The 27823-nt window shown below is 41.9% G+C and overlaps 1 protein-coding gene across 3 annotated transcripts in view; it reads left to right on the top strand.

Annotated features, from left to right (window-relative positions):
- Positions 1 to 27823, top strand: part of Cep135 (centrosomal protein 135) — a 61003-nt gene that overhangs the window by 19066 nt on the left and 14114 nt on the right. For 2 of the 3 annotated variants that reach the window (XM_085691746.2, XM_085691745.2), the window contains exons 9-21: positions 867 to 932; positions 3304 to 3442; positions 4618 to 4841; positions 8101 to 8253; positions 9321 to 9473; positions 13461 to 13538; positions 17184 to 17335; positions 23559 to 23674; positions 23748 to 23902; positions 24291 to 24346; positions 25044 to 25212; positions 26516 to 26626; positions 26906 to 27091. In XM_085691746.2, coding sequence (XP_085547872.2) covers positions 867 to 932; positions 3304 to 3442; positions 4618 to 4841; positions 8101 to 8253; positions 9321 to 9473; positions 13461 to 13538; positions 17184 to 17335; positions 23559 to 23674; positions 23748 to 23902; positions 24291 to 24346; positions 25044 to 25212; positions 26516 to 26626; positions 26906 to 27091 — 1758 coding nt within the window. The remainder of the gene's footprint in view (positions 1 to 866; positions 933 to 3303; positions 3443 to 4617; positions 4842 to 8100; positions 8254 to 9320; positions 9474 to 13460; positions 13539 to 17183; positions 17336 to 23558; positions 23675 to 23747; positions 23903 to 24290; positions 24347 to 25043; positions 25213 to 26515; positions 26627 to 26905; positions 27092 to 27823) is intronic. The other variant, XM_085691747.2, reaches the window with a different exon arrangement.

Here is a 27823-nt window from a genome sequence, read left to right as displayed (position 1 = left end):
TAACCAGTTAGGTGAAAACTTTAGACATACTAGAACATTTATGAAGATTAAAGGGCATGTAAGTAGAAAGGCATCCTGTGTGCATTCATAGGTTGTGAAACCACACAGCCTATGAAGTCAACTCAAGTCCTGTCAGGATGCAGTACCAATTTTTCTCAAATGGACAATAGTCTGGAAGTGTATATGGACTCTCAAGAGACTGCATAGCTAAACAGTCTGGGACGAAGATGTGCATTGGGGACGTAACCCAGTGTGCAGAGTGCTTGCCCACATGCACGAGGCCCCGGGCTTGTTCTTCAGAACTGGGGGAAAGGTGTGGAGGTGTATAATTCATATAGTTTTGATTCTGCATTTCTGGTTTTAGTGTATTACTATCCTCTGTGTCTTTCCTCTCTTGTTATACTCCTTCTTGTACATTCTGTGCTTTCACATGCAGTGCCTTGAATGTGACTCCTCATGGCCCGTTGACGAGGCCCATAGATGTCAAGTTGACACAACAGATGCCGTTGGATCACAGTCTTCCAGTGCTTTCTGCTCTCGTAGTCGTGGTGTGAGAGGTCAGGTTAATAAGAGCAGGCTGAGAACATGGAGAGGATGTTAGGAAATGAGCACCATCATTCCCCAGAGCTGAGGCCTGAGACGGGAAACTTGAAGTGGTTCTCTACTTGACAAGTGAGTCCACACAGGCTTTCAGGGCAGCACAGGGTTAAACAGAACCTTCATCTCAACTTCACCCTCTAGTCACTGAACTAGAGTCCTAGACTTTACTGACAGAGAGTGCAAACCAACTGGTCTTACTCCTTATACCATAGTAATGTATAGTTTTAGGGTCTTAGATGCTCACCTAATAGACTTTTTATTCCTAGAAAGAGATTAAAAGAAACCTCTGTGAAATGCGGAACCTTGAGGAAAAAATGACAAAACTTCAACTGGTAAGTTGATGTCACACTATTACCAGTGTTTTCAGCATGGAATTGATGCCCAGTTTTTATAAGTCTATTGAGAATCAATGTATATGGATAATATTCAGTCTTTTTATTAAACTGTGTGGTTTTGGAATTGTAGGACCATCACTGCTAATTCCAGAACATCATCATTCTGGAAAGAAACCTTTACCTATCAATAGTCACTCCATTACCTTCTGTTTAGCCCCTGACATCCACTCACCTACCTTCAGGTTCTAGAGTTCTCATGCTGACTGTTTGTATAAATGGATCATGTATTGTGTGGCCTTTTGCGTCAGGCTTCTTTTACTTAGCATGTTTGTAAGGTTTGTGAAGTCATAGCATGAATGGGAATTTCATTCCTTTCTGTAGCTGAGTGATGAATGTTCCACACTGTGGTTATACAGTTTCATAGTTTTATAATTCTCTAATCTTTTATAGCATGGGTTTATTATTATAACTGAATGTGAGACCCTGGTAGGAATTCTATATTCCTCTAACTACTTTGTGGCTTAGCAGTTCCTAGTGTTAGTAAGATCAAGACCTGGTATTTATTTGTTGCTATTTGAAGTATTCATTCTCCTTTTAATTGCTTTGTTTGATGTAATTCAAGCTATTTTTCTAGTCACAATGCTTGTCCCTGTAGCCTTTGGTGAGAAAGATAGGCTTTGTTTTAAAAGACTCCTCAATATAGGGGCCCAGTGTGGAATTAGGAGAATACCTTACAGGCTAAAACTGGCCATCACTCAGAGGTGGAAGGCTCTCTTCCTTGTGATAACCTGCTATGTTGGAAGGGTTCCCCGTATGATTAGAAGCAAAGACCAACAGAAGCTTGCATCTCTTCACTATGTATAGTCTACACTGCTGTTTTCTGGTGACATGCTGTTTCTGTGGGATGGTAGCCTGTATTCAGTTTTGAACATATAGTATGAACAGTGGCTTCGTGACGGACAGTGGAACTTTCCAGGGAAAAGAGGTCATTCGGACTCACTGGCTGCATTTAAGTAACAGCAGGACTTTTAAGAGGTGAATGTTATAAACAAGAAATTTCACTCTCTACGTCTTTGAAGCAGTGTGCTAAAGGCATTTGGAAAGGGAGAATGAGAGAAGAGAACTCACACATACATGTGTGTGCAAGAGGGTTTACTGTGGTTCACTATTGTCTGCACTGAGTGCTGAGGGCGGTCAGCAGTGCTGGTCTCAGATCCGTGGTCGATTTCTGTGACCCTGGCTGACCTGCTAACAGTTGCTTATATTTTCTGTTAGTTTTATGCTTTATGTATTTCTCAGATAATAATTGATTGCTGATGTTCACTACACATTTGCCATGACAGAAGCAGTGACGATGTCACTGGTCTGCACTGCTGCGCTCTTTAAATATAGGCATTAATAAGTTGTGTTGTGCTAAGCAGTAAGTTGTGGGACGATGTACTAAGCAAATGAATAACGAATAAAACGTAAGGGTTCTACCTTCCACAAAAGAGCATTGTTAGCATGGGCTTCATGCATGGTGTGTTTGGTGTGTGTGTGTGTGTGTGTGTGTGTGTGTGTGTTTTGCTTTTAATTTTTTTACATGCAATTTATTTTGATCATGCTTTTTCTCCCCTCACTTCTCCCAAATTCTCCTTCCCTACCCAACTTTCTTATCTCTCTTTCTCACTCTCTCCCTTTCTCCAAAACAAAACAAAAACAAATGAAAACCCAGTAAGACAAAAAAATACCAAAATAAAAATGCACACGAAAAACATAGAGTCCATTTTGTTTGGCCAACTGGGCATGGGGCCTGCCTTGGAGTATGGTTAATATACAAAGTGGCACTCCATTGGGCAATACTGACTTTCCCTTTCCCAGCAGGTATCAATTGCAGATAACTTCTTCATTAGGGGTGGGAGACTGTTCATTTTCCCTTCTCTGCTGGGCCACATCTGGCCATGAACCCTGAGTTAGGCCTGTGTGTGCTGAAGCAGTCTCTGTGAGTTCATTTGTGTATTAGTTGTCTTGTGTGTGGAAGACACTGTTTCCTTGTAGTCATCCACCATCGCTGACTCTTACCAGCTTTCTGAATCCTCTTCCACACAGATTCCTGATCCTTGGGGGGGGGGCTTGATAAGACACCCCATTTAGAACTTAGTGCCAATGTCTCTCACTCTGCACATCATCCAATCATGGTTCTCGGTGTTAGTTCCCATCCACTGTGAGAGGAAACTTCTCTGATGAGAGTTCAGCGTGGCAGTGATTAAGAGTCCCAGCCCAGTATGCCGACTGGGTTCTGTTCTTTCATGGTTGGTGCATTTTGTCACAATTGAAGTGATTGAAGTAGTGCAGGTTCATACGTAATTATAGAATTACCATTTTGCAGGAATTAGACTTATGCCACAAGGAAAAGGAGAGACTAAATGATGAGCTCCTTCTGAAATCAGACCTGGAAACTGTTGTTCATCAGCTTGAACAAGAAAAGAACAGACTTAGCAAAAAATTGGAAACTTTTGCAGTCACAGGTAAGATGGCAAATGTAAGTTAGAAAGTGGCTTTGCCCTCTGTATGTTGTACTAGTAGATGACCCTCCGTGCATTCGTGCCAAGCCCTTGCTGTGAACCAGAAGTGATGCTGGGCAGGGTGGGCACGATAGGAAGCCCTCCCTGGATTCTGACTGGTTGACACAGGAGAGGCTGTTAGAATGTTTTGCAGTGGAAGTGTGTGCTTCTTTGAGGCAGACTAAGAAGACCATTCTGAAATGGCAGACATTGCAGTGCAGAGTCTTTTAAAGGACTGTAGCTCCTCACCCCATTCCAGACGGCCTGTCCCCGCCCACCGGCAGAACTGCCCTGCATGATGCAGGCAGCTTTTCTCGCATTAGCTTGTTCCTTTTTAACATTTACCACAGTTGCTCATTCCTTCTTGCTCGTCATTCCTTCATGGGATAAAATGGCCAGTTCATGAGCTCTCTAATGTCATGAATTAGTCAGTTTGCATTTAATAAATTGTGCATCTGCAGAATGGATGAAGAGGAAGATGGCGGCATTAAATCTGTCATGAAAGCGACTCTTAGTCAGTGTTGTGAGTGTAGTCCCACAGGCTGAACTCTGTGAGGTTGCTAGTATTTGCTTTGTTTTAGATCATGGAAAAGTAACTTTTACTGATAAAAACTAATCATTGTGAGTTGGATTGTTTGTGGTGATATATTCCTACAGTCCCAGGCACTTGACGGGCACAAGGGCATTTTGAACCCAGGAGTTTGCATCAATTCTATCCTATCTCAAAAATAGCAGCAGAAAAGTAATAGTGTGCTTCTTGGGAGAAAACAATGAGTTGTTTTGGTTTCTTTGTGCATGTGTTAAACCCAAGCTCTGAAGTGTGAGCCTGCAGGGTTGTTGACTCTGCTTTCCTCAGTGCTCCTTGAAGGTCTCTGGGAAGCCTCACTCGGAAATGCATTGCTTTTCACATAGTGCTAGATGGGATCCAGCTGTGATAACATCAGCAGAGGGTGGCCTTCACTTGTTGGACATTATTTATTGTTGATGTTTGGCTTTTGTTTTCTTCTTGTTCTCACTATTTATTCGATATGTCTGATCTTTGTAGTTGACAGAACAGTTCAGGATTGCTAGTAGTTTTTTGTTTCTTTGACTAATCCACATTATATACACAACATTATCTTAACCACTTTAATTTGCAGAAAGAGAACTGACTTTGGAAGTTGAGAGGATGAGGCTAGAACATGGGATAAAACGTCGAGATAAGTCTCCCTCTCGTTTAGATACATTCCTGAGAGGCATAGAGGAGGAGCGAGACTATTACAAGAAAGAACTGGAAAAGCTCCAGCATATCATCCAGCGGAGAACTTGTTCTGTAAATTACTATGCCCGGGAAAAGACCTCAATATCCAAATGCTCAGAAAAGGTAAAACATTTTATAAGAGTAATCAAAGGGGGATATGTGTGCGCATGCGTGTGTGATAAACCTTTTTGCTTTATTGCTGTAATAAATGCAACGTTATTTATACATAATTTTCAAAGTCCTAATCTTGATTTTTGTTTTTACAATAACTTGCAATGTGAAAGAATCCTGCATTATTAGAGAAACTATCCAACAATTAAGGACAACATTTTGATTTCTATAAATTTAGGTTGAATAGCAGAGTCATGTGAGAGGCTTTGTAGGCTTTCAGAAGCCAAAACTCAGACTCAAAATACTGTATGTTTCTGCTCTTTCCAGGATTTATGTTCTGTGACAGCTGTACTTTCCCTCTGCTAACAGAGTAGCTCTGTCCTCATGGCACACAACAGCCTTTATGTCCTTCTCAGCTTCAAAGCGCCAGTACTAGCTGCAGGCATGGTGTGTGACTGCATAAGAACTCAAGTCAAATGAGTGTGTGATACAGTTGTGAGCATGGAGACCTGGGGGTGCAATTCACACCTAAAAGTAGATATTATAATCATGTGTAGAAACACTTGGTTAGCAGACAGCCAAGGGCTCTCTCAATCTGGATCTGGTGCTGTGGCTGTCAGCTTCCTGCTTTATGATAAACTGTTAAGCACAGTTTCTTGGAATTACAATAAATCAGGAAAAATTTAGGCGTTTTTCATATCAGTGAACTTCATTATCCCAACCTCATCGAGCTTCTTTTGTCTTTGATGGGAACATTTCCCCTTTAACCTTACACTCACCGTGACTCCCAGCCTGAGTCTGAGGACAGCCCGAGGCTTTGGAGCTGGAAGCCTGATGGATGCAAGTTTCAACCTCTTGTGCCAGCTGATGGTAGACCTTGGAGAAGCTGACTTCATGCAGCCCTGATTCCTCGTGTGCAGATACAGAAACACAACTCCATCTGCTTAGAAAGATTGAATGAGGTCATCGACATACGGGTCCTCTAGCTTTTCTAGTTTCCAACTAGGAAACAGTTTGTTTCTCTATTGCTTGCTGGTTTAAAGTGGCTCTGATCTGTATGATTAACTTCAGTAGGTGTATAATGTCTTTGATGAATGAGGTATGGACTGTAGAAATAGTGATAATAGTTCCTAAATAAATCAGTATCAGAAATATATTTTATGTTAGTCGACAAAGAAACTGATCTCAAATGATGATTCTGAGAAAAGTCAACAGAACAGTTCCGGTAAAAAATGACTATGTCTGAAACACACACACACACCCTCCCTGTGGTGACTTACATCTGTAATCTCCGTACTGTGGGAGAAGCAAGAGGATTGGTATAAATTCAAGGCCAGCCTTGGTACAAAGCAAGTTCCGGGGCAGCCAAGGTTATATAGTGAGACCCTGTCTCAAAGTAAGAAAGAAGAAGAAAAGGGATTCTTGATGTTGTACCTTCAGCACTGTGCTTGTTGCTTATTAATGTGTTGAGAATAATAGAGAAAGGGTGTTAACATGCGTTGTATAATACTAATGTAAATATTACACACAAGATACATTTGCAGAAAAGTTTAGCATTCTTCCTCAAGCAGAAAAGCCAGGAAATGTTCAGGTGCCGTACCAGGTACTGAACACAAAATGACAGAAACAGGAGCCCTGTGTCTCTGACAGAAATTCAATCTAGTAAGTACATTAATGCAAAAGTTTACATCATACCCCTTTACAGTATGTAAATTTAGGGGTATATCTGCCATTGAGCTGCATCCCTGACTGCTTTAATATCTCATTTATATTAAGTGTTAATGAAGACTGTACGGGAACAATTCAGAACGTCCATCTGAGTTATATGGGGAATCTGGAAGGAGTCCTTGTAGAAAGTGACATTTGAGCTGAGGTATAGTCAGTAATGAAAACAGTTGTGGGTCTTTATTCATTGCACTCCTTTTCCAGGGTGTGCAAACTACATTCTGTAAGATGGATGTTAGGTCACAGGTTTTCTGCCCTTTAATGCAGCCGTGATATCCAGTTATGTTCATCATTGCTTTAGTTGTGCTTGTTCCTATGTGGAAGCCGCCTCACACATTTCCACTACTTACTGAATCTTCATGGGTATTATCTATGCTCAGTGCATATCAAGTAATATAAGCCTAGACTCTTTCCAGTTGTGTTACTTTACTCTTGCTGTGACAAAACACTAGGACCCAGGCAACATGTAAAAGAAAGTGTAAATTAGGCTTATGGCTTCAGAGGGATCCACTCCATGAAAGCGGAGCAAGGGCGTGGCAGGAACAGCTGAGAGTCCGCATTTGGATCCACAGGCAGGAGGCAGAGAGCATATTGGGGAAGGGGATCTTTTGAAACTTCAAATCCTGTTCCCACTGACACTTCTTCCATGAAGGCTACACTTCCCAATCCTTTCTAAACAGTTCCAGAAACTTAGAACTAAGTATTCAAACTTGAGCCTATAGTGGCTATTATCATTTCAACTGCCACATTAGTATAGCAGTTTATCTGGATTTCTATATTTAGGTCATTGACGCGCTGTAAATTTACCATCCTCATGGTAGTGATCACTGGATCCTCTGAATTGTGCTATGATAACAGATATATTCTTAGAAATGTTGGAAATCAGTGGATTGTTGGAAGAAATTTTGGTTAGTCAGTTCACATCTCAATAGATACCGACTGGCATCATTGAACAGATGGACCATGTGGGTATGAAGCTGGGACAACAGTTGGGGCTGTTTTACCTGAGATGCCAACCGTAATGGTCATTTATAGAAGACAGTACGCACATAACTCCCTGGACTCTTCCTTGGGAGAGTTATAAAGAAGTGATTCTGAACACTTAGCATGCATCAGAATGACTGGAAGACCTGAAAAAATGTCCTATGCTCTCCTCCCCAGGAGCCCAGCATGGGCCCTCCACTTCGTGTGCACACCAAGCCTCTAGGTGCTGCCTATCACCTGGTCTAGAGGTTATAGTTTAGGTGCCGCTAATGTGCACTGGGAACAGCTCGGGGGAACACCTGTGGAACCTTTAATGAGATCTGCACAGGTGGTGTTATTGGCAGCCGTGCACCTTCCTGAGAACCCAAAGCCAGGGAGTTTGCCCCATTCCTGCCAGTGCTTTCATCTGCTCTCACGGAATTTATCCTTTAATTACATTGAAAGAACTTCTGTTCTTCTGTCTGTGAGCCTGCTTCAGCCAGCCTCGTCACCAGCGTCTCTGTGACAGCCGCACGGTTGTAATTATAACAAATGATAATGTGGATCTGTGTAATTGTTTCAGGGCGATCACAATTCAGACATTCATCTGATCACAAGAGAACGAGATGAGCTTCAGCGCATGCTAGAGAGATTTGAAAAATACATGGAGGATATTCAGTGCAATGTGAAGCTGCTCACAGCGGAAAGGGATAAACTCAGTGTCTTGTATAACGAAGTAAGGAGTGGGTCCTAATTATTGCACAGGTCATTTCAAATCAGTTAGTTATAACGGAGCCACTTTGTATCCTGCATGTTTTCCTGACACAGGGACTCAGGATTTTCCTTCCCAGTTCAGATGAAAAGTGGTAGTAGTTTGGACTGTCATCTTCTTCTCAAAACAGAAATTTCTCTTCGTTTTTCATGTTCGTTTTCCCTCTTTCTAGTTTATCAATGTGTCAGGTCAGTTAGAGATGGTCTCTTTGTTCTAAAATTAACTGAACAGACCTTAGCTGACTCTGTCAAAATTGTTGTGAGCTTTAGACACGCTACCACATATCTGAGTCCTAGGGATAAACTGGATATGCAGCCCCTGTTTGAAATATTGACTCTTAAGTTAGCCTCTAATTCTGAGAAGATGGCGATGGCTTTGTCGTCAGAGTGCCTGCCACACAAGCCTGAGGCCCTGCAGTCAGATACTGAACAACTAAAATCCAGGCATGCTGGCTCTCATCTGTAATGTTAACACTTGAGGGGTCAAGACAGGTGGGTCTCCAGAGCCTGTTAGTCCAGGCTAACCGGGCAGTGAGAGATGGTGTTGTATGCACACACTGAGGGTTCGCTCCCTGCTAGAATCTGAGCTGGCAAACAGTGAGCTGACTGAACAAATCCTGGAGTTTGTAGCTGGTTTGTCCACACCTCTCTCTCATGACAGGAGGGGAAGACATGGAAGTGAAAAGAGACACGTTCACTTTTGTGAGCTTTTCTAGGACTTGGCAGTGCATTCATTACATGGATCCACTTCCGGAGCTCCCCACAGTAGACTTGGCTCTTAACCTTCCTGAGTCTACCTAGTTAGTTCTTCTCTGTCTGTCTGCTTCTAGTTTCCAGTGTTGTGTGGCCGCAGCCTCTCTTACTCTTCTTGCCTTTGGGACTTTAGTCTTTAATTTTAATCCTTTTACTTTTATTTTATTGGAATTTGGGAAGAAAGGGAAAGAAGCATGTATTTAATATATCCCTACCCCAGGCCCTTTCTAAAATAATGGAATATATCTAAAGTACTTTTATATCTCTTACTGCTTTAAGGCTAAGGAAGAGTTGTGTGCACTGAGACAGGATTCTACTAATGTGACAGTCCCCAACAGTCTTGTTAGTTGTATGGAGAAGGAGAAGGAACGTGCGTTATCCGACTTAAGAAGAATCACAGCAGAAAAGGAAGCTCTGCGAGAGAAGTTGAAGGTCAGTAGTTCAGCTTACATCCTTTGGAAAGGTAATTGATTGAGTACTGGGGGAGAAAGTGAAGTAGCATGCTGTATTGTACACTTGCCCAACTGCCACCCCATGACTGTGCTTTCCTGGGAAGTTTCTACTTAGTATATCCATCGAGGAGGAGCCAGCATAGTAGCAGCCCAAACTGAACCACCTTGTTCGTGTGTGGCCTCATAGCTAAGAGTATTCCAGCACTGATTAAGTGTTGTCCATAGCTGCTTTCCTACCATGGTAGCAGAGTTGGGACGTCAGAGCGGACACATTTAGCCCCAGGACCCAAGGTATTTGCCATCAGTCCTTGCAGAAGCCATGTGCCACACCCTGAATTCGGGATTGTTGTAGGTCGATAGTCTTTTCTTTTTTACTTAATGACAATGGTGATTTTTCACCTAGTAGACAGTTTACCCATTTAATGAAAGGGACAGTTCAGTGGCTTTTTGCTGTCCCTTTTCTCCCTGTCTTTTATAACTTCCAGCATAATTAATCTTAGAAAAACTCATTACCACAGAAAGGAATCTTGTATCCATTGTAATAGCTTCAGTTTGCCCCAGGCCTTCTCTGCTGTAGGCACTACTAATTCACTTTCTGTCTCCGTGCGTTTGCCTTCTCTGAACATTTCATATGAACTGGATCATTAAATGTGATTGTTCTTTCATTTTGTGATGTTGGGCATTGAACCCAGGGTCTAGCATATACAAGAGAATCACTCTACCACTGAGCTACCCCAGTCCACACGTATTTTAATGTTTGGTGTTTCTCAGCCTGCTATCCTTAAGGTTCGTCCATGGGTAAAGCTCGCAGGAGTATTTGTGTACAGTTTTCATTCCTCTTCGGTGGATTATGAGTCTTATAATTGCTCCTGAATAAGTGTGGTAATACATAACAGTCCACAGGGTATGTTCTGAGTGTTCTTATTGTAGAAGCCATGGATGCTTCCACTTAATATTATGAAATAAATGCTTTGAAAGTAACTACTTAGGAACAAAAAATAAACACTTTAAGCATAGCCTTTATGCTACAAATCTTAGTTAAAGTTTTATACCCAAAGGCAGTGTAAGAATGTTTTTAATTGGAGTCTTTTGGAATGCTGCCTTCTAGAAATTAAAAAAAAAAAAGTCAGTTAAAATTACAGAGAGAAGGCTTCTGTGCAGTATGGCACCCTTTAGCACAGCTGCGCACTTACCCTTTTCCGTATCTGTTGTAATGACCAGAAATGTAAAAATAGACTTTTAAAAACACCGTATTAGTGCTAACAGCTCAGAAAGACTGCATTCTGATTAGCAGACCCTTCTGGGTTGTAGGAGGCCGGCTTTTGTGAATTTCCAAGAGAACTTTCTTTTAAAAACAGCTCTACTCGTCTGACTCCTCCAGCCTTCTGGAGTGTTTCCTGCCTCCTGTCTCCTGACCACCCTGCTCTTCAGCAGCCATTATGACTAAGCTCTCCCTGAAAGCTCTGAATGACAGCTGTCAGCCAGGGCCATTGGTGCCACCTCCTGAACAACTAAGCCTTTCCCCAGGAGGGTTCTGTTCCAAGTGCTTTTTAAACAGGAGCCATCACCGGAGATCCTCACAGAAGCCGTTCTGATCGTTCCTGTGTACAACTGAGAGCCCTGAATTTGAATGAGTTTAAATAACTCGTCTAGCCACCCCCATCTGTGCTTCCAGTCTCCTTGCATCCTCCTTTCCTTCCTTTCAGTTGTTCCCTTCTTTGTCTTCTGCCCTTTGTGCTCTGACTCACGTTTAACATTGATTTTAGACTCACCTTTCAAAGATGTAAATCTGGTCATGTTACTTCTAGTAAAGTTAATTCCCTGTTAAAAGATCGTTAGTGACCAGCCCTGGCTATGTTAAGGCCTGTCATCTTTCCCCGACACTCATTTCTGCTATTTCCTACTCCCTTTTCTGCAGACTCTTGGCTTAAGGGGCCTTTTCTCAGTCTCCTGCAGTGGACTGAGAGTCCTCCACCTCTTCAGACGCCTTCTCTGTCTTTACTCATCCTCTAACCCTAGGTTAAGCCTCAGGCAGTGAGCACCAGGCTCTAGATTCCTTTTGACATTTGAAAATAAAGCTCCTTGCCTAGTAAACAAACTACTTGTTTATGTTTATTTTCCTTTGTGCTTGAGAATTTCATACATGTATATAAATGAAGTATATATCTATTCTTCTTAGCCCCTCCCAACTCCCCTCATATTTCAATTTCTTTTCTTCCTTCCTTTCCTTCTTCTTCTTTTTTTTTTTTTAAATAACTGGAGTTAGTGCTGCCTATATGTGTGGTTTCAGGCCATCCACTGGGGCATGGGAATCCTATCAACAATGGTATCCTTACAAAAGAATGATTCTCCCTCCTCAGACTATCAACCGCCAGCAGCTCCTCAGTGAAGGGTGTGGCCTGGAGATCATCTACTCCATCTGTGCCACAGTGCTGACTGGCTTGGTTTTGTGTGTGCCTTGTACACATAATCCCAGCAGCTGTGGGTGCGGGAGTGTGGCGGCCATGCCGTGTCTGGAGGACAGCACTTCACAGCACCCTTCCCCAGCTTGCAGCTCTCACACCCTTCCTGACTCCCCTTCTCTGACATTCCCTTAGCCTTGGTTGGAGAGAGGGAGTTGATATCCATGTCCAGTGTAAGGCTCTTATTCTCAACACTTGGGCAGTTCTGCATCTCTCCATTGACTGTGGCCCCTGCACAGAAGAGCCCAGGTGTGTAGGTGTGAGCATAAGCATTTGGAGGCCCTTTGACAGCATGGCCATTTACAACAGTAGAACAGTAGGTTCTACTTTACAGACTCTGACCTCAGTAGCCTTGGCCTCTGATCAGGCTTACAGCGTCAGCCATGCAGTTCCCCTCTGTGGAGCAGGCTTTGAGTCTAATGAGAAAGGGGTACCCTGTGACAGCCCTGCCACTGCTGCACCAGTGGCACAGGTTACCTGGCAGGTGAGTGTTGCTGCATGCAAAGTCTAGGGCTGGGTGTGACTCTTAATGTCTGTCTTCCTTCAGCAACCTGCAGAGCACTTTCTAGCAGGATATAATTTATTTTGAGACAAGGACTCATGTAGCTCAGGCTGACTTAAACTTGCTTTAGAACTGAGTATCACCTTGAACGCTTGGCCTCCTGCCCTCATGGCTTTATTTTAGTTTCTTGTTTTAGGTCTGTCTTTTTTACAAGACTGCATATAATCTATGATGTCAGAGACTTTCCTCATGGCTGTGCCCTAACACCTTCCTTGGTGCTTGATATAGAACACATATCAACACTGTTTAAGTGATTTAATTAACACAGCCATGATCCCTTTAACTAGATGTACAATCATATGGAATCCAGCTTTCTAATGAATAGCATGAATATGAGTAAACATCTCCACTAGAAAAATTCAGTGACCATGACATTCAGTGTCCTTGACATGGCAGCAGCTGGGGCTTGTGTGATGTAATATAACCAGAAAACAAACCTTCATCTATACCAGCCAGTTCTTAAACTAGTCTTATTCCATGCTATTACCTATTACTTCTCTGTCATGCATTTTCTTCTGTGTTCTGTTTTTCTTACCTCTGAGTTCTAACTCAGCAGTAGAGCTCTAATCTAACATGAGATTCTTGGTTCAATCAGTGGCCCTTTAAAAAAATAAATAAATGGGTGTGGGGGGGTTTACATCTCCTCTTGTGAGGGCGCATTCCTGCCCTTGTGACTTAGTGTGCTCTTCCCTGTATGATGCCTGTATTAACAAGGATCCATCCAGCTAAGTCGTTTTAAATGAGTCTATTTTCTTCTCAGTGTGATACATGAAGATTGGAAACGTAACGTTTTCTAACTGAAGGAATGTTTTTGTAAAATGCCTGACCTTTCTAGAACATTTACAGAGTCTATGCAATAGGAGACATAGCGCTGAAAACTTGCATTACTTACTTTTGTGATTATTTGATACAAATGAACATTCTCTATACAATTCTTTTTCAGAATATCCAAGAAATGAATGTTTTTGGAAAATCAGAATTAGAGAAGACTATTGAACATTTGACATATATGAATCACCAGGTAATTTATCAAAGGATTTGGGGAATATTGTATTAGATGGATGGCTGGGCCAGCGATGCTTGTAGTGTCCTGTATGTCTTTGTAAACTGTGATACACAGCAAGGGAGAGTATGTGCTCTGAGACTTGTTACTTGGTTCAAATCTGGCTTCCTATCTAGACCAGTTTCTTGATTTCTGTCTTCTGGTGTTTTTCATTTATGTCTTAGGACTAGCACTTCTGTTTCTTGGGGTTTCTGTGAAAGTGTAATGGATGAGCAACACGCGTGTCACGCTTAGAGTACTGGAATATTGCAGGCATCTGTAGTGGCTAGCTGTGATTATTGTGGTTTGGTCTTATAAACCCCAATAATCAGACTAAAAAGTGAAGCTCACTGTTAATTTTCTTTATAATTAGCCCTCAGTATCTGCAGGAGATTGCTTCCAGGACATCCTCGGATACCCAAATCTGAAGATTCTCAAGTTTGTTGTATAAAACGGCTTAATACTGCATATAATCTATACATTCTCCCATATCTTTAAATCACATTTATATTTCTTATAGAGCTTAACTATCTAATGCCTTATACAATGTAAATGTTGTATAAATAATTGTAATGCTGTGTCGTTTAGGAAATAATGGTGGGGAAAATTGTATATGATCAGTACAGATGCAACCATTCTAGACTAACTAGATAGTTACAGTTGGCTACTCTGAAATTCCAGAATTCATATGGAAACAAAAAGCCAAAAGTAACATAGAAGTTTAAGTAACACTGATACTGGGTTTTTAGGGCCATTATAATTAAGATAAGGACTAATCTTTATTATCCTTATCTGACTAAATCAAATATAACAAACCTGCATAAAAGGAACCTAGCATGTACAGAAACCCAGATCAGTGAGTAAAGAGTGTGATTTAGTAGTTCTTACCTAACTGAGCGGCCACATATATTAAGAATAAGAAATTGGCTTCTGCCTCAAATAGACCACACCCAGCAATTGTTTTAAGATTATTTACAGCTAGCTACTTGAGGCTGAAACATGAGGTTCACAGTGTCTGCCTCCAGTTTGAGCAGTAGCCAGGCCTACTTGGACCATGGCTGCAGCACCCCCTGAGAAATACTTCCCAGGGTGTGAACAGGGAAGCACCCCTGTTCCTTCCTCAAAGCCTAGTCTCTCACAGGGGTTATATTTGTGAGCCAGAGATGAACATGGACCAGCCGAGCTCTCATGGTTTCTTAGATCGTTACAAAGGCTGTAGCTGATTGTTGGTATGGCTACTTTCTTCAACAGCCATCCCTTTGCTGGCCCCACTTTACTCTTATTTATTTTCTGGCCCAGGCTGTAGGTCTTTCAAATTCTCTGCTCTGGCATTTGCTGTTAACTTGGCTAACAGCTGCCAGACATAACCAAGTCACATGAGTACGCCACTGCCTAAAGTTTTCTCCTCCAGGTTAATTAGTATCTTGATATTTGTGACATCGTCACAAGTCTCAGGGATGCACAGAACTTACATTGTAACACACATGGCTTCTAGTTCTTTCCTCCTGAGTTCTTGTTCCCATCTGAAACTATGAGCCTGGCGCTTAGCTGTCTACATTCCTGTCAGCATTCTGGTCTTCTCCCCTCAGAGTTGCCTAACCGGCTCTGCATTATAACAGTCTTGGTTTATGGTAGCTCACTTCTCTAAACTCTTCCAAGTCCCTTTCGTAAGCTAGTTCCAAAGGCCTCTGAACTCCCTGCTTAGGGAGTCACAACAGCCCGCTTCTCTTTTGCCTGTTTTCTGTTTGTCAGCCTTTCCTTCCTGTGAGCAAGGCAATGTAAGGAAAGGTTTACCTGGGCTTCTGGTTTCAGAGGCTCAGCCCATGGCTGCTTCCATTGCTTGGCTCTGAAGCCAGTGGTGGTGGTCAGGGTCTGCTAGACTAGCACTGCCCACTGACAGCAGGGAGCATGGACCTCATCCTCAGGCCACACCTCAGCAGCCTCCCTACTTCTAAGAGACCCCTTTTCCTGAAGTGCCCACACCTCCCCCAAAAGTGCCACCAGCTGGGGACCAAGCCTTCAACGCCCGAGTTTGCAGTGAGCATTTCGTGTTTAAAGCACAGCAGGCGTGATAACAGCAGCTGCAGGCTTACAAGGCAGCAGCTCATTTCTAGATAGCTGCTCTGTAGGGAAGGTCAGCAAGCTGGTTCCTAGACTAGACGCACTAACTGCTTTGTCAATTGGGTTTTAGTGAAAATAGTGAGAGGGTCATTTGTGTGTTTCTGTATTGTCTGCATCTGCTACCGTGCTTCACTGGAGTGGCGGTGACAGACGGTGGTGATGGATGGTAGGCCCTATGAAGCCTGAAGTGTTTATTTGAACAAGTTTGTGATTGTAAATCATACAGTGGAGTGCTGGTGAGCAGAAATAGGATGAAAGTTACTAACCTCAACATGTATGGCTGCTACCATGCGTGTTGTACCAACACAGTAAGTTGCTGAAAGCCTAGAGTATGATTCTATTCATGTAAAGCTCAGAAAAGAAGTGAAACTACGTGGTACATGGCTTAGGAAGGAATGCCAGTGAAGAAAAGCGGGTGCTCGCTGCTGTGGTTCATCCTGCAGATTGAGCCCTGTGGGAGGCTGAGGCAGGGGAATCATTTGAGCATCGGAGTTCAGAATAGTCTGTCGAACATAGCAAGATCCCATCTTTAAAACAAACAAACAAAAAACAAACAGAAAATAAGAAAGAAGATTCAGGATTGTGGTTTTGTATGGCAGGAAAAGAATATGACTAAGGCTGCCCGTGGAGGGTCAGATGTATTTTTTAAACCACATAAGAGATGTTCTTTTTGTTTTTATGATTTCTTCATATTCTACATGCTCTTATATGGGGAAATGGGTGTGTTTTCTTGTCCATTTATACACAAAGCCCGGTTTTAGTTACCGTAGCTTTATTGTTTATTTTAGTATCTCTTATGGTAAATTTATTTCTTTTCTTTCATTCCCAGTTTGTCCTTCTGGGTTTTATTTTTCTTCTAAAAGAATTTAAGCATAAAGTGTAAGGTACCATCTTTTAAAAGCAATTCAATTAGGAATTGCTTTTATTGGCATTTCATTGAATTTATAATTTGATGAAATTTTAACACATTTAAAGTATTATGTTCCTATCCAGAGAAGCGTGGCAGTCTACCCTAAGTCAGGTCTCTTTTTAGGCATTAAAGGGAAACTTGCACTTTGTTTCTCATATAAATCTCAGCCATTTTGTAGTTTCATTCTTTTCAACTCTCATTTTTGTGTAATTTCTGTCTACTTATTGCAGGTTTGGGGGTTACTTTTTGAGGGAGAGGTATCTCTTGGTTCCAAAAGCTAGAAATGAATTGTGGAGGGTTTTGAGGGTTTTGTGTGTGTTTTAGGAAGTTCCTCTGATTTTCATCCTGCTTATCGTCTCCCGTCCCGTGTCTTTTGTGCTGTGTGTTTCTGTTGTTGTAGTGATAGTGAGGAAAGAAAGGCAGAGGATGCACCGATCCTGACATCTCGGTCTTAAGAGTTCAGATGATGTTCAGTGTGTTAAAAGTGTAATATATTTTCATAATTGTCTTCCAGAAATATTATTAAAGTATAGCTATGAAAAATAAGATATTACCATATATATGCTTATTAATGTTTTAAATTTAAATTATAGCTTGAAAATGAGAAATATGAATTGCAATCTAAAATATTACTAATGAAAGAAACAGTAGAGTCATTAGAGACCAAATCAAAACTCCAAGCTCAAAAGCTTAGCCACGTGACTGGTGACTCATCTCATCAGAAAACAGAGATGAACTCTCTTAGGTAAGTCTGTTAAAGATTTCGTTACTTCTCCTCTGGGACATGCTTCTTCTGGTTATTCAAGGTTCATCACCATGGCGCTCAGCTCTTTCAGTGCCTTCAGTTCACTGCTTCCCCGAGTTGGCTTCATGGTACCGTCTTTCTGGAGCTTCTGAGAGGATAGAGGGAGGTCTGGGGTTGCCTGATTTACCTAAGTGAGTCTGGATAGATCTGGGTGTCTGTAGTTTTGAAACTTTCACAAGATGACATGATTGTCAGTTGTTGGTACCTTAGTAAATATTCAAGACACTGTGCTCTGCAGGGAAGGACTGCTGGCTCTTAGGCCTTTGGGCCATTTCCTCCTTTTTCTTTCCTCTTTTAAAATAATAGAAATTCAGATGTTTCATGTCCTTTTTTAAACCATTCTGATTTAGAAAAGGAAAATGTAGCCAGGGGCTAGGAGAGCTAACTCTGATAGCACAGAGAGTGTGGATTTGGAGTCTTAGAGATGGGTGATAAGCAACAGAGGTCACAGGTCAGGACTGAGACAGTGTGGACTTTGAAGGGAAAAGGCAAACTTAAGAGATGTTTCTTTTATAAAATCAAAGGTAATGGATATGGGAATAAACAGCAGTATAGTAATCCATAATGTATGCATTGGATTACTGGGTTGTTGGTTAGTCATTTGTCAGTTTCAAGCACATAAAACTTAAAGAAATAAAAGCTAATAGTGTCAGCCCCCCAATATAAAACTGTCATAAGCATAAGCAGACAAACAAACAAACAAACAAATAAAGCAAAAGGCAACTGGAGATTAATAGAAAGGCTCTGCTCTGAAGAGTCGGGGGGAATCTCTCCCTCTTAATTATATTTACCATAAAAATTAGGAAGAAATTCTCAAATGTCAACAGAATTCCTATCTCTGCAACCCAGTAATGAAGCAGTAGCTGCGATCAGAAGGGGAGTAGTGGTGCTGGTTTTAAAAGACTGATTAAAGACACCCCGGAAGGTTAGTGAGCATTACTGAGTTAGACATTGACTACTGTAGAAAACTGAGTTGGTGAAATAAAGAACAAATTCAAGAATTTCACCTATAGTTCAGAAAGACAAAAAGAGATGATGAAAATAAAGTAGACCCATATACAAAACTCGGAGTCCAACAGGAGAGTAGGAGAAAGCAGAAGTGCAGTGTGAAGAAAGAAAAGGGAAGCCAAGGTCGTTGACTGACCCACAGAAGACCAAGAACAGACCTACCGACTTCCCTAGCTTTTCTCCTGTGATGCTTTTCTGCCGCCTTTATCAGGGGGGCTTTAGGGGAAGCTAAAGGAGTTAGCTTTATCCTCCTCCCAATCCTCTGTCTGCACGTGTCCTTTGGAGGAGAGCCGAGTGAGCCAGCCCCTCTTCTGGCCATGTCTTCAGCCCTAAAGTACAGACAGATATGGCGCTGGATTTTTGTCTGCAGAATTGCTAATCTATCCTATTTGCTTTTGTGTCCAGCTTACTGGCCCTGGCATTTTCCCTTTCCTTCAGACCATAACCACCTCTTTTCCTCACAGAAGATTTTAGAAACAGAGCCACTGTTGTCCTCTTTTGGGTGCCCTGGTCTGGTCATTAGCTCCTTTGCAGTTTTTGTTCTGATACTAATGTCATTTTCTCTTATAAGTTCAGTCTGCTTCTGCCTTTACCTAAGTACATTCTGTCACTGCGCAGGAAGAGAGGGCTATGAGAACTGTTCTCTCTGCCTTGCATAACCTGGCATAGTACATGACTTTAGAACCCTGCTTTACATCAGCCAAAATCTCCTCTCCTCCACCCCCCCCCCCACACACACACACACACAGAGAGAGAGAGAGAGAGAGAGAGAGAGAGAGAGGGGGACTACCTCTAAGAACAGTGTGTCATTCATCTTCTATTGGTAAACATTGGTAAAAACTTGAGTTTGAGCTATCAGTTCTAAATTTAGCACTAAACCCAATACAAGCCACAACAAAACCTTTACGGAAGCGGAAGTACATTGTGCAAACCTCGTGCCGTTTTCAGTGTAGTTTGTAGATCATCACGTGATGACCCATACAAGAAGCTGACTGTTAGGTAGATGAGGTATATGCTGCTTTCTACCTCATGGGCCATCTTCTTTTTCCCTTCCTGTGTTAGGAATGTTTTCATCAAATTCCCATGCTTCCATACAGACCGCCTGGAGCAGGCACAGCTCTCACTGTAGAAATGGAGGGTCTTTGGTATAGCATCGGGAGACAGTACTAAAGCAGCAGTTTTGAACATGTTGATGACTGCTGTCTCTCTTGAACTGCAGTATTTAATGTGGTCTAGCAGTTTACAACCTAACCTTAACCTCCATAGTATAGAAAGGAAATGTCTGTGTGCCAGCATGAGCAAGCTTACTGCCGGTACTCAGTATCTGAGACTGTGTGGGTCATGCAGTTTCTGTCACACCCTTAAAAACCAGCCTCTGAAATACAGTCACTGTGGGCCATGTGCAAGTGAATGAGTATGGCTCTGTTCCAATACAGTTTTCTTTTGATTTCATTTAATTTTCATGTCACAAAATGTTTTCCTGTGGAGTTTTTTCACTTCCTTAAGCGTTAAAAACAGCTAGGAAAGAATGAACACTAGGCCTTTTTTTGGTCAACCCTCACTCCAGGACAAGCTGTTTTCCATTCCTTTAGATGACTCACTCTTCTTAATCACTCCATAGCAGAGGCCTTAATCTTTGTATCTGCTGGCAAACAGTGACGCAGCTGGAAGCTGTCATATTGTTCTCAAGTCACTTTCATTCATTTTGTGGATTTTCACTGTTGCCCAGACTTGACCTCCAGTCATTGCTCCTCCAACTTAACATCCAGAATCCGTGCCCAAGTGGTCCTCCCACTTAACATCCAGAATCCGTGCTCAAGTGGTCCTCCCACTTAACATCCAGAATCCGTGCTCAGGTGGTCCTCCTACTTAACATCCAGAATCCATGCTCAGGTGGTCCTCCTACTTAACATCCAGAATCCATGCTCAGGTGGTCCTCCTACTTAACATCCAGAATCCATGCTCAGGTGGTCCTCCTACTTAACATCCAGAAACCTAGAACCATAGGCATTCAGCTCAGCCCTCTGCTACCTTAATCTTCAGCACATCAGTTAAAGCCAGGAGTGTCACATACTTATCTAGGATGGAAGCATGCTACAGCGGCGTTTCCTGGAAATAGCCCATGAACTCTAGGTGGATCTATGATTATGCCAATAGGTATCAGTTATTTTACTGGGATTTGTTTAGATATATTCAGAAATATGCAATATATTAAAATGTTAGAGACAGAAATATTGGATCTATTCAGATATAACAGCTAGTTTCCCTTGAGAAATATTTGCTAAGGAATTAGGAATCGCCTTGGATGAGGGAAAGAAGATTCATGGATGGTGCAGGATGCCTGACCTGTCTTTGGGACATCCCCACTGTATTTTCTTAGCAATGAAAACAAGAGTGTTGCTGCTGAATGACAGCAGCTAATTGTGGAGCTAATGCCAAAATTGTCCCATCCCTCTTCTTTTCCTGGTGTACCACGTGGTGCTATTCACAGCCTTCCTAATGGGCCGGCACCTTGGGCACATAGGAGAGCCTCCAAGAAAGCTCACCAATAGTTTCCTGTAATAGGCCATTGAATTTCCAAACCTATCTCTCTGAGGTAGAACTTCATTTTACAATTTGAAACATTTATTGTGGATGAAGGAACACTTAAGAAATGTTTTAGATATACTCTGTCATGAAAGGAAATAATTAAAACTGTCCCATAAACTGAGAGTGCATAATTGGTACAATGTAACTATGGAATTTGAGGCTGGGAGGAGATCGGAGCCAGGCACAGGCCTATTAGATGGACAGCCAGAATTCAATTTTCTGGCTTTTTTTTTCTGTTGAGAAATTATTTCTTTCCTTTGTTTATGTAACTTTTAAAGCTAAGAAACTTGTTCATTTCTACTGACAACTTGGTTTGCAAAGTTTCTTTTCAAACTTACAGTGAGTTAAATGGCAGTCCTCTCAGTTTCCATTGGAAGACTCTGGGCAGTACTTCTGTGAGACTGTTTGTGTTCTCCCTTCTTCTCTGAAATAGAAGAACCAGTTCCTTTTCTGGTCTCACCTACAGGTTTCCTTTATATCAGTCACTAGGTTATTCCAGCGCCCTTTACCAGCTCCAGTCCCATGAGCAAATAACCCCATTTCTGCTCAGAGTTGTAAGCACTGCTGCTCGTTGGCTCTTCAGCAAGGCTCTGTGGGCCATTCTATTTTCCTGCCCACTTAGAGGGTATTGGTCTCTGTGCATTCTGAGCAGAAAGCAATAGCCCAGCCTGCACCTTTGCCTTTGTCCTGGTAATTCTGTGACCCTGGATACGTAAATTGTTTCTGTAAGTGTGGAATAATAGTTCCAGTGGAACTCCTCCAGGAACCAATGGGCTCATGTGTACACAGTGCCTTCCGCTTATGCTGTTCCTACACATGATGACTCTAGGTTTTAGGAGTAGCCACATAGAAACTTTACTCAAGTAAAATTGCCTGAATCTGGTGACTTTCTTACTTGGTTTGGTTCAGTTGTCCAGTTCTAAAGAAGTCAGTCCAGCAAAAATACAGAATCCCTTCTTGATAAAGGTCTTGGAGAGAGGAGGGGTACAAGGAACATTCTTAAACATAATAAAACCAATATACAGCAAGCCAACAGCCAATATCAAACTAAATGGAGAGACACTCAAGGTGATCCTACTGAAATCAGGAGCAAGATAAAGTTATCTACTCTCTCCATATCTATCCAATATAGTTCTTGAGGTCCTAGCTAGAGCAATAAGACAACAAAAGGAGATCAAGGGGATACAAATCAGAAAAGAAGTCAAACTCTCACTATTTGCTGATGATATGATAGTTTACATAAGTGACACCAAAAATTCTACCAAGGAATGAATATCACTCATAAACACTTTCAGTAATGTAGCAGGATACAAGATTAACTTGAAAAATCAGTAGTCCTCCTTTACACAGATGATAAATGGGCCAAGAAAGAAATCAGAGAAACATCACCTTTCACAATAGCCACAAATAGCATAAAATACCTTGGAGTAACTCTAACCAAACAAATGGAAGACTTGTATGAAAAGAACTTTAAATCTTTGAAGAAAGAAATTGAGGAAGACACCAGAAAGTGGAAAGATCTCCCATACTCTTGGGTAGGCAGAATTAACATAGTAAAAATGGCAATCTTACTAAAAGCAATCTACAGATTCACTGCAATGCCCATCAAAATCCCAGCAAAATTCTTCACAGATCTTGAAAGAGCAGTACTGAACTTCATATGGAAAAGCAAAGATTTGTTTATTTCTATAGAGATGTCCCATTTTACTCATTGTCTTGGGAATCAGACCTCTTCCTCATTAGGCACCTCTAACTCAAGCTGTCATTAGCATCTTCTTCAGTGTCTTGTCCTCAAAGGAAACCCAAAAGGAAGCTATTCCCAGCAAACCACCCGAGGTGAGAATGGTCTGAGCTGTGTCAGTGCTTTCCCACTCAGAACTAGAAGCATTTGGAAGCCTGTGACTGAGAACCAAGACTTCTGTTATAGCTTCTGAATGCTCCTTCTGAAGGAACTGTTACTTCCAACTTGAGACACTTCACCAGGGACCTCCTCAGCTCCCACAACTCCTTCCCATGTTCCCTGAAACCAGCCTTTAGTCTTATCCCATTTTTTTCTGTAAAAAAAAAAGAAAGAAAGAAAGAAAGAAAGAAAACACCTACCTTCTCAACCTACGTACAACCGTCTGCCCCTCAGAACCAAAAGAAGCAAAATTGCAAGCTTTCATGGTCAGGATATTGAAGACCTATGGAGAGTCTGGAGTATCCAGCCATGCTATAAAGACAGGACTTTCTCTTTGCCTCCACTATTGGAAATACATTTTGAGGAAAAGGGGGTTGATGTTAGGAAACTAAGGAGAACATTAAAATGGCTGAGAATTTTCTAGAAAATATATAATTAATTTCATTTTTATACCATATTATTTTTAGGAAGATGGAACCATTTTGGAGAAGAATGGTGGACAGCAAGAATAATATTGTATAATAGAATGCCATTGATATACTGGAAGAACTTTATAATAAGAAATAAAAGAAACTTAAATAAATCAAAGTATTTTAAGACCATTCACATAACAAAGCTATTTATGTGAGAGATAAAGAATGCCGTTTGTTTTGTCCACCAATTTAGGATGGTAAATGAACAGCTGCAGCGATCACTTGATGACTGTCAGCACCGACTTTCCGTAAAAAGAGGTGAACTTGAATCAGCCCAAGAACAAGTTAAAGTTCTGGAGGAAAAACTAGGTGAGCCTTCTGAAATTTTGCTTTTGCTAACCTTAATTGCCTCCATCTAACAAACATTCCTCTCTCTGTGTAGAGAAACTAAACTGTAAGATGACATCACAGAGCGAAGAAGCTCACGCCTTGAAGAAAACCATTGGCATGATTGACAAAGAGAAGGACTTTCTCCAGGAGACTGTCGATGAGAAGACAGAGAAGATCGCCAGCCTGCAAGAGAGCCTCACCAGCAAAGTATGTATCTGCTGCATGTTCCCTGGCGTCTCAGCGGGAGCCCACGGGTAATTCCTGAGACCTATGCTGTCTTTGACAAGTCTAAATTTCCTTCTAGCCTAGTAATAGGCATCTTTAAGATAGGATTTATCAATTTTGAGAATGTGATTTTTATCTTACACTTTGAAGAAACCACTGCAGTTTGTAGATGGGTAGAAACATACCAAGATGTGACATACACATGGATATAGAACTATTTTTACTTAGAGCTTGCTTTTATGTATGGTTTATATAATTGGACTGTATATTTAGCTACTTATGATCTAAATGTAGTAGATTATGCAAATTTAGCTAAGAATGATTCTGTGTGAATGATTTAGAATCCATTATGTTTCTGTAATTTCTTCAGGAGAAAGCTATTGCCCAGGTGAAGGTCACAGTCGCAGAGTATGAAGCGTCTTTGAAGTAAGTAATCAAAGAAGGGCTGTCCGTGTTTGAGAAATTCTCAGTGAGTAAGGTCTGAGTTAGCAGTGGCGAGAGGAGACTGTCTCCTGTGAAGTTCCCGGATTTGCCACTGGCAGCCTTGCTTTCTCAGTCCCCGGCTCTGACTTGCCCTCTGCCTCTGTAGTATCTATTGCCTGTGCTTCTGTCTGCTTTGTGCTTTTGTCGTCCTCTGTGAAAGTCCTGCCCGTCTCATCGCGGATTGTGTTCATAGCCAGTTTTCCCATTCGTTCTTCAGTGAAACCTATCCTGAGCACTCTCAGAATTTTACATTTTGTGTCTGGTCTAAAGCCATCTAAAAACAAAAGTTACTAATTATATTTATTTTGCCTGCCTTTATGTCTTATATAATAATGGAAATATAAACATTATATTACAATATAATTTAATATAAAAATTAAATATTTAATGATGTTTTATATTTTGTTCCTAACAGTTGAAAATGTTATGTTTGCTTAACCTGTAGAATAAGAATATGTATTTTGAGGCTTATTTGCATCTATTTGATAGGAATCTAAAGTGCCTGAGTATTTTTAATGAGTATCAAAGGCAGCGGCTGTACTCTTGTGTGCTCACGCACTTACTGAGACTGTTCTAGTCTTATTTGAAGTAAGATAGAGTTGCCATGATGCTTTATTACTGCCACACCACGTTTTGACAGCCAGCTAAAGGACACCTTGGCTAATCGAGACCGAGAGATAAACAGCCTCCGACGGCAGCTCGATGCCGCTCACACGGAGCTGGAGGACGTCGGGAAGTCTAGAGAGATCTCTTTTAAGGAGAACAGAAGGTTACAAGATGACCTGGCCACGATGGCAAGGGAAAACCAGGTATGACACACCAGGCAGAGGTTTTCCGTGGAACTTAATATTAGCTAAGTATTAAACTTCTAAATATTTTCTCCTAAAATGCAGTGGTATTGAATGGAAGCCATGTAAGTCCTTGAGGGGACAGTGGCTGTCTGCGTGGTAGTTAGCAAGTTCAATTTTTTTAATGTGTCCCCAAACCTAGTAGCATTTGGTTTTTGTTTCTGAGTAGCATGACCTTCTCTGTGATGAAAGATATTGTCATAGCATTGGGTGGGGACAGCAGCATCACTCTTAGGACAACTTCTCTCTTTTTACAACGGGCCCGTGACAGGTTTTCATTTGCACTTAACTTCTGTTGTCTTAGAGCTATGTCTGTAAGTAAATGAAAGGATATTTTTAATGGCAGATATTGTAAGGTAGTAGTTTTTTTATATTGGTTTATTACAGCATTATACTCTGAAGACCAATGGTTTCTTTTTTTTTAAAGATTTATTTATTATGTATACAATATTCTACCTGCATATGTTCCTACAGGCCAAACAGGGTATCGTATCTCATTACAGATGGTTGTGAGCCCCCATGTGAGCACTAGAAATTGAACTCAGGACCTCTGGAAGGGCAGCCAATACTTGTAATCCCTGAGCTCTCTCTCCAGCCTCCCCCCCCCACCGTGGTTTCTTTTAGAAAATTACTTTTAGTATTATTCAATATCAATCATATTGTAAAAACTTTCTAATGTCAACTACTGACCATAACTGGCCATGATGTAAAATCAAATTCAAGGTCAGGACTGTGATGGTAGTTTTGTGGAAACGTTTACTGAAAAATCCCAGTCAGGGATGGGGAGAAGACTTAGTGACTAGGAATGCTGGCTGTGAAATGAAGGAAGGGGTTTAGAGTTCAAATCCCCTGTTCTCACATAAAAGCCTGGCATGGCTGCCTGTCACCCAGAGTTTGAGGTCATAGACATCAGCTCTCAGGAGCTTGTTGGTCAGTCAGCCTCGCTGAAATGGGGAACTTCACTTTCAGTGAAGGGCCTGCTCGGGAGGATATGGGGAGAGTGGTGAAGCAGGGCGCCTGGCATCCTCCTTTGCTCTCCACCTGTGCACATGAGTTTTTTACTTGTACACCAGTGCACACTACACACACACACACACACACACACACACACACACGCGCGCACGCGCGCACGCGCGCCAAGGTCAGTCACAGAAATACATGAAAATAACACAGTAGACGTTTTCCCCTTGTTTCTTCAACTCCAAAGGATGTGTTTGATGTGACTAGAGCTAACACTGGCTCTTTCTGCTTGGCCGACTCACAGGAAATCTCAATAGAATTAGAAACAGCAGTGCAAGAGAAGGAAGAGATGAAGAGCAGAGTTCACAAGTACATCACGGAGGTGTCACGGTGGGAGAGCCTCATGGCTGCCAAGGTGAATAACAGTGTTTGGCTTGCATTTAAGACTGACTTTCTAAGAGCTCTCTTTGCCTTTAATTCTGCCTCCAGTATTATGTATTAGACATTTGAGAGTAGAGGTCTTTCCTACTAACCTTATATTTCCCCATGGATCTTAGTATAGTGCCTGTACACATACTGATGTTTCCTAATTTCAAGCAGTCCTGTGCATGTGTGTGTGTCTGTGTCTATGTCTGTGATACAGATATCACATTGACAGTACTGACTTAGAAATAACGTATTGTTCTTAAACTAGGAAAATGAAAACAAAGACTTGCTAGACAGATTCCAGATGCTTCACAACCGTGCTGAGGACTGGGAGATCAAAGCCCAGCAAGCTGAAGGGGAGAGTAGCTCAGTCCGCCTGGAGCTGCTGTCCATTGACACAGAAAGAAGACACCTGCGAGAGCGAGTGGAGCTCCTAGAAAAGGAAATTCAGGAGGTGAGGTGCTGCCGTCTAGTGGAGAAACCACTCAGTGAGTGACAGTCCAGGAGGTGAGGTGCCGCTGCCTAGTGACGAAACCACTCAGTCGGTGACACACTCAGAGACACTGCACCAGTGAGGCTGTGGTCACTGCTGACTTCCAGCTCAGAGCTAACCCTCTGCTACTGATGCTCCTACCTTGCTTGGGTGCCCGTTCCCTTTGTCATTATAGTAAAGACCTGGCTGTCTTAGGTAGGGTTTCTACTGCTGTGAAGAGACACCATGAGTACGGCAACTCTTACATAAAAAAGCATTTAATTGAGGCTCTCTTACAGTTTCGGAGGCTTTGTCCATTATCATCATGGTGGAGCATGGCAACATGCGGGCAGACATGGTGCTGGAGAAGGAGCTGGGAGTTCTACATCTTGATCCATAGGCAACAGACAGTGAACTTTGTCTCTGGGTGTAGCTTGAGCATAGGACACCTCAAAGCCCACCCCCACAGTGACACACCTCCTAATAGTGTCACTCCCTATGAGCGTATGGGTACCAATTACATTCAGACTACCACAGTGGGCGACATGAGATTTGCCTTTTATCTCCTCTCAAGTGTGAGATCCTACGGCATTAGTGTATTTGTAACACTGCGCTAATCTCCACCCTGTTGTGTGACTACTTCCATCCTCCCAGGCTCACTTCATCTCGGAACTTATCTATCTTGAATCATGTTTTGTCCTTTTCTGAAGCTGA

The sequence above is a fragment of the Myodes glareolus genome, chromosome 8 (genome assembly GCF_982192425.1).
Source record: "Myodes glareolus chromosome 8, mMyoGla1.1, whole genome shotgun sequence".
Lineage (NCBI taxonomy): Eukaryota > Metazoa > Chordata > Mammalia > Rodentia > Cricetidae > Myodes > Myodes glareolus.
This window is presented reverse-complemented; position numbering and strand designations above follow the sequence as displayed.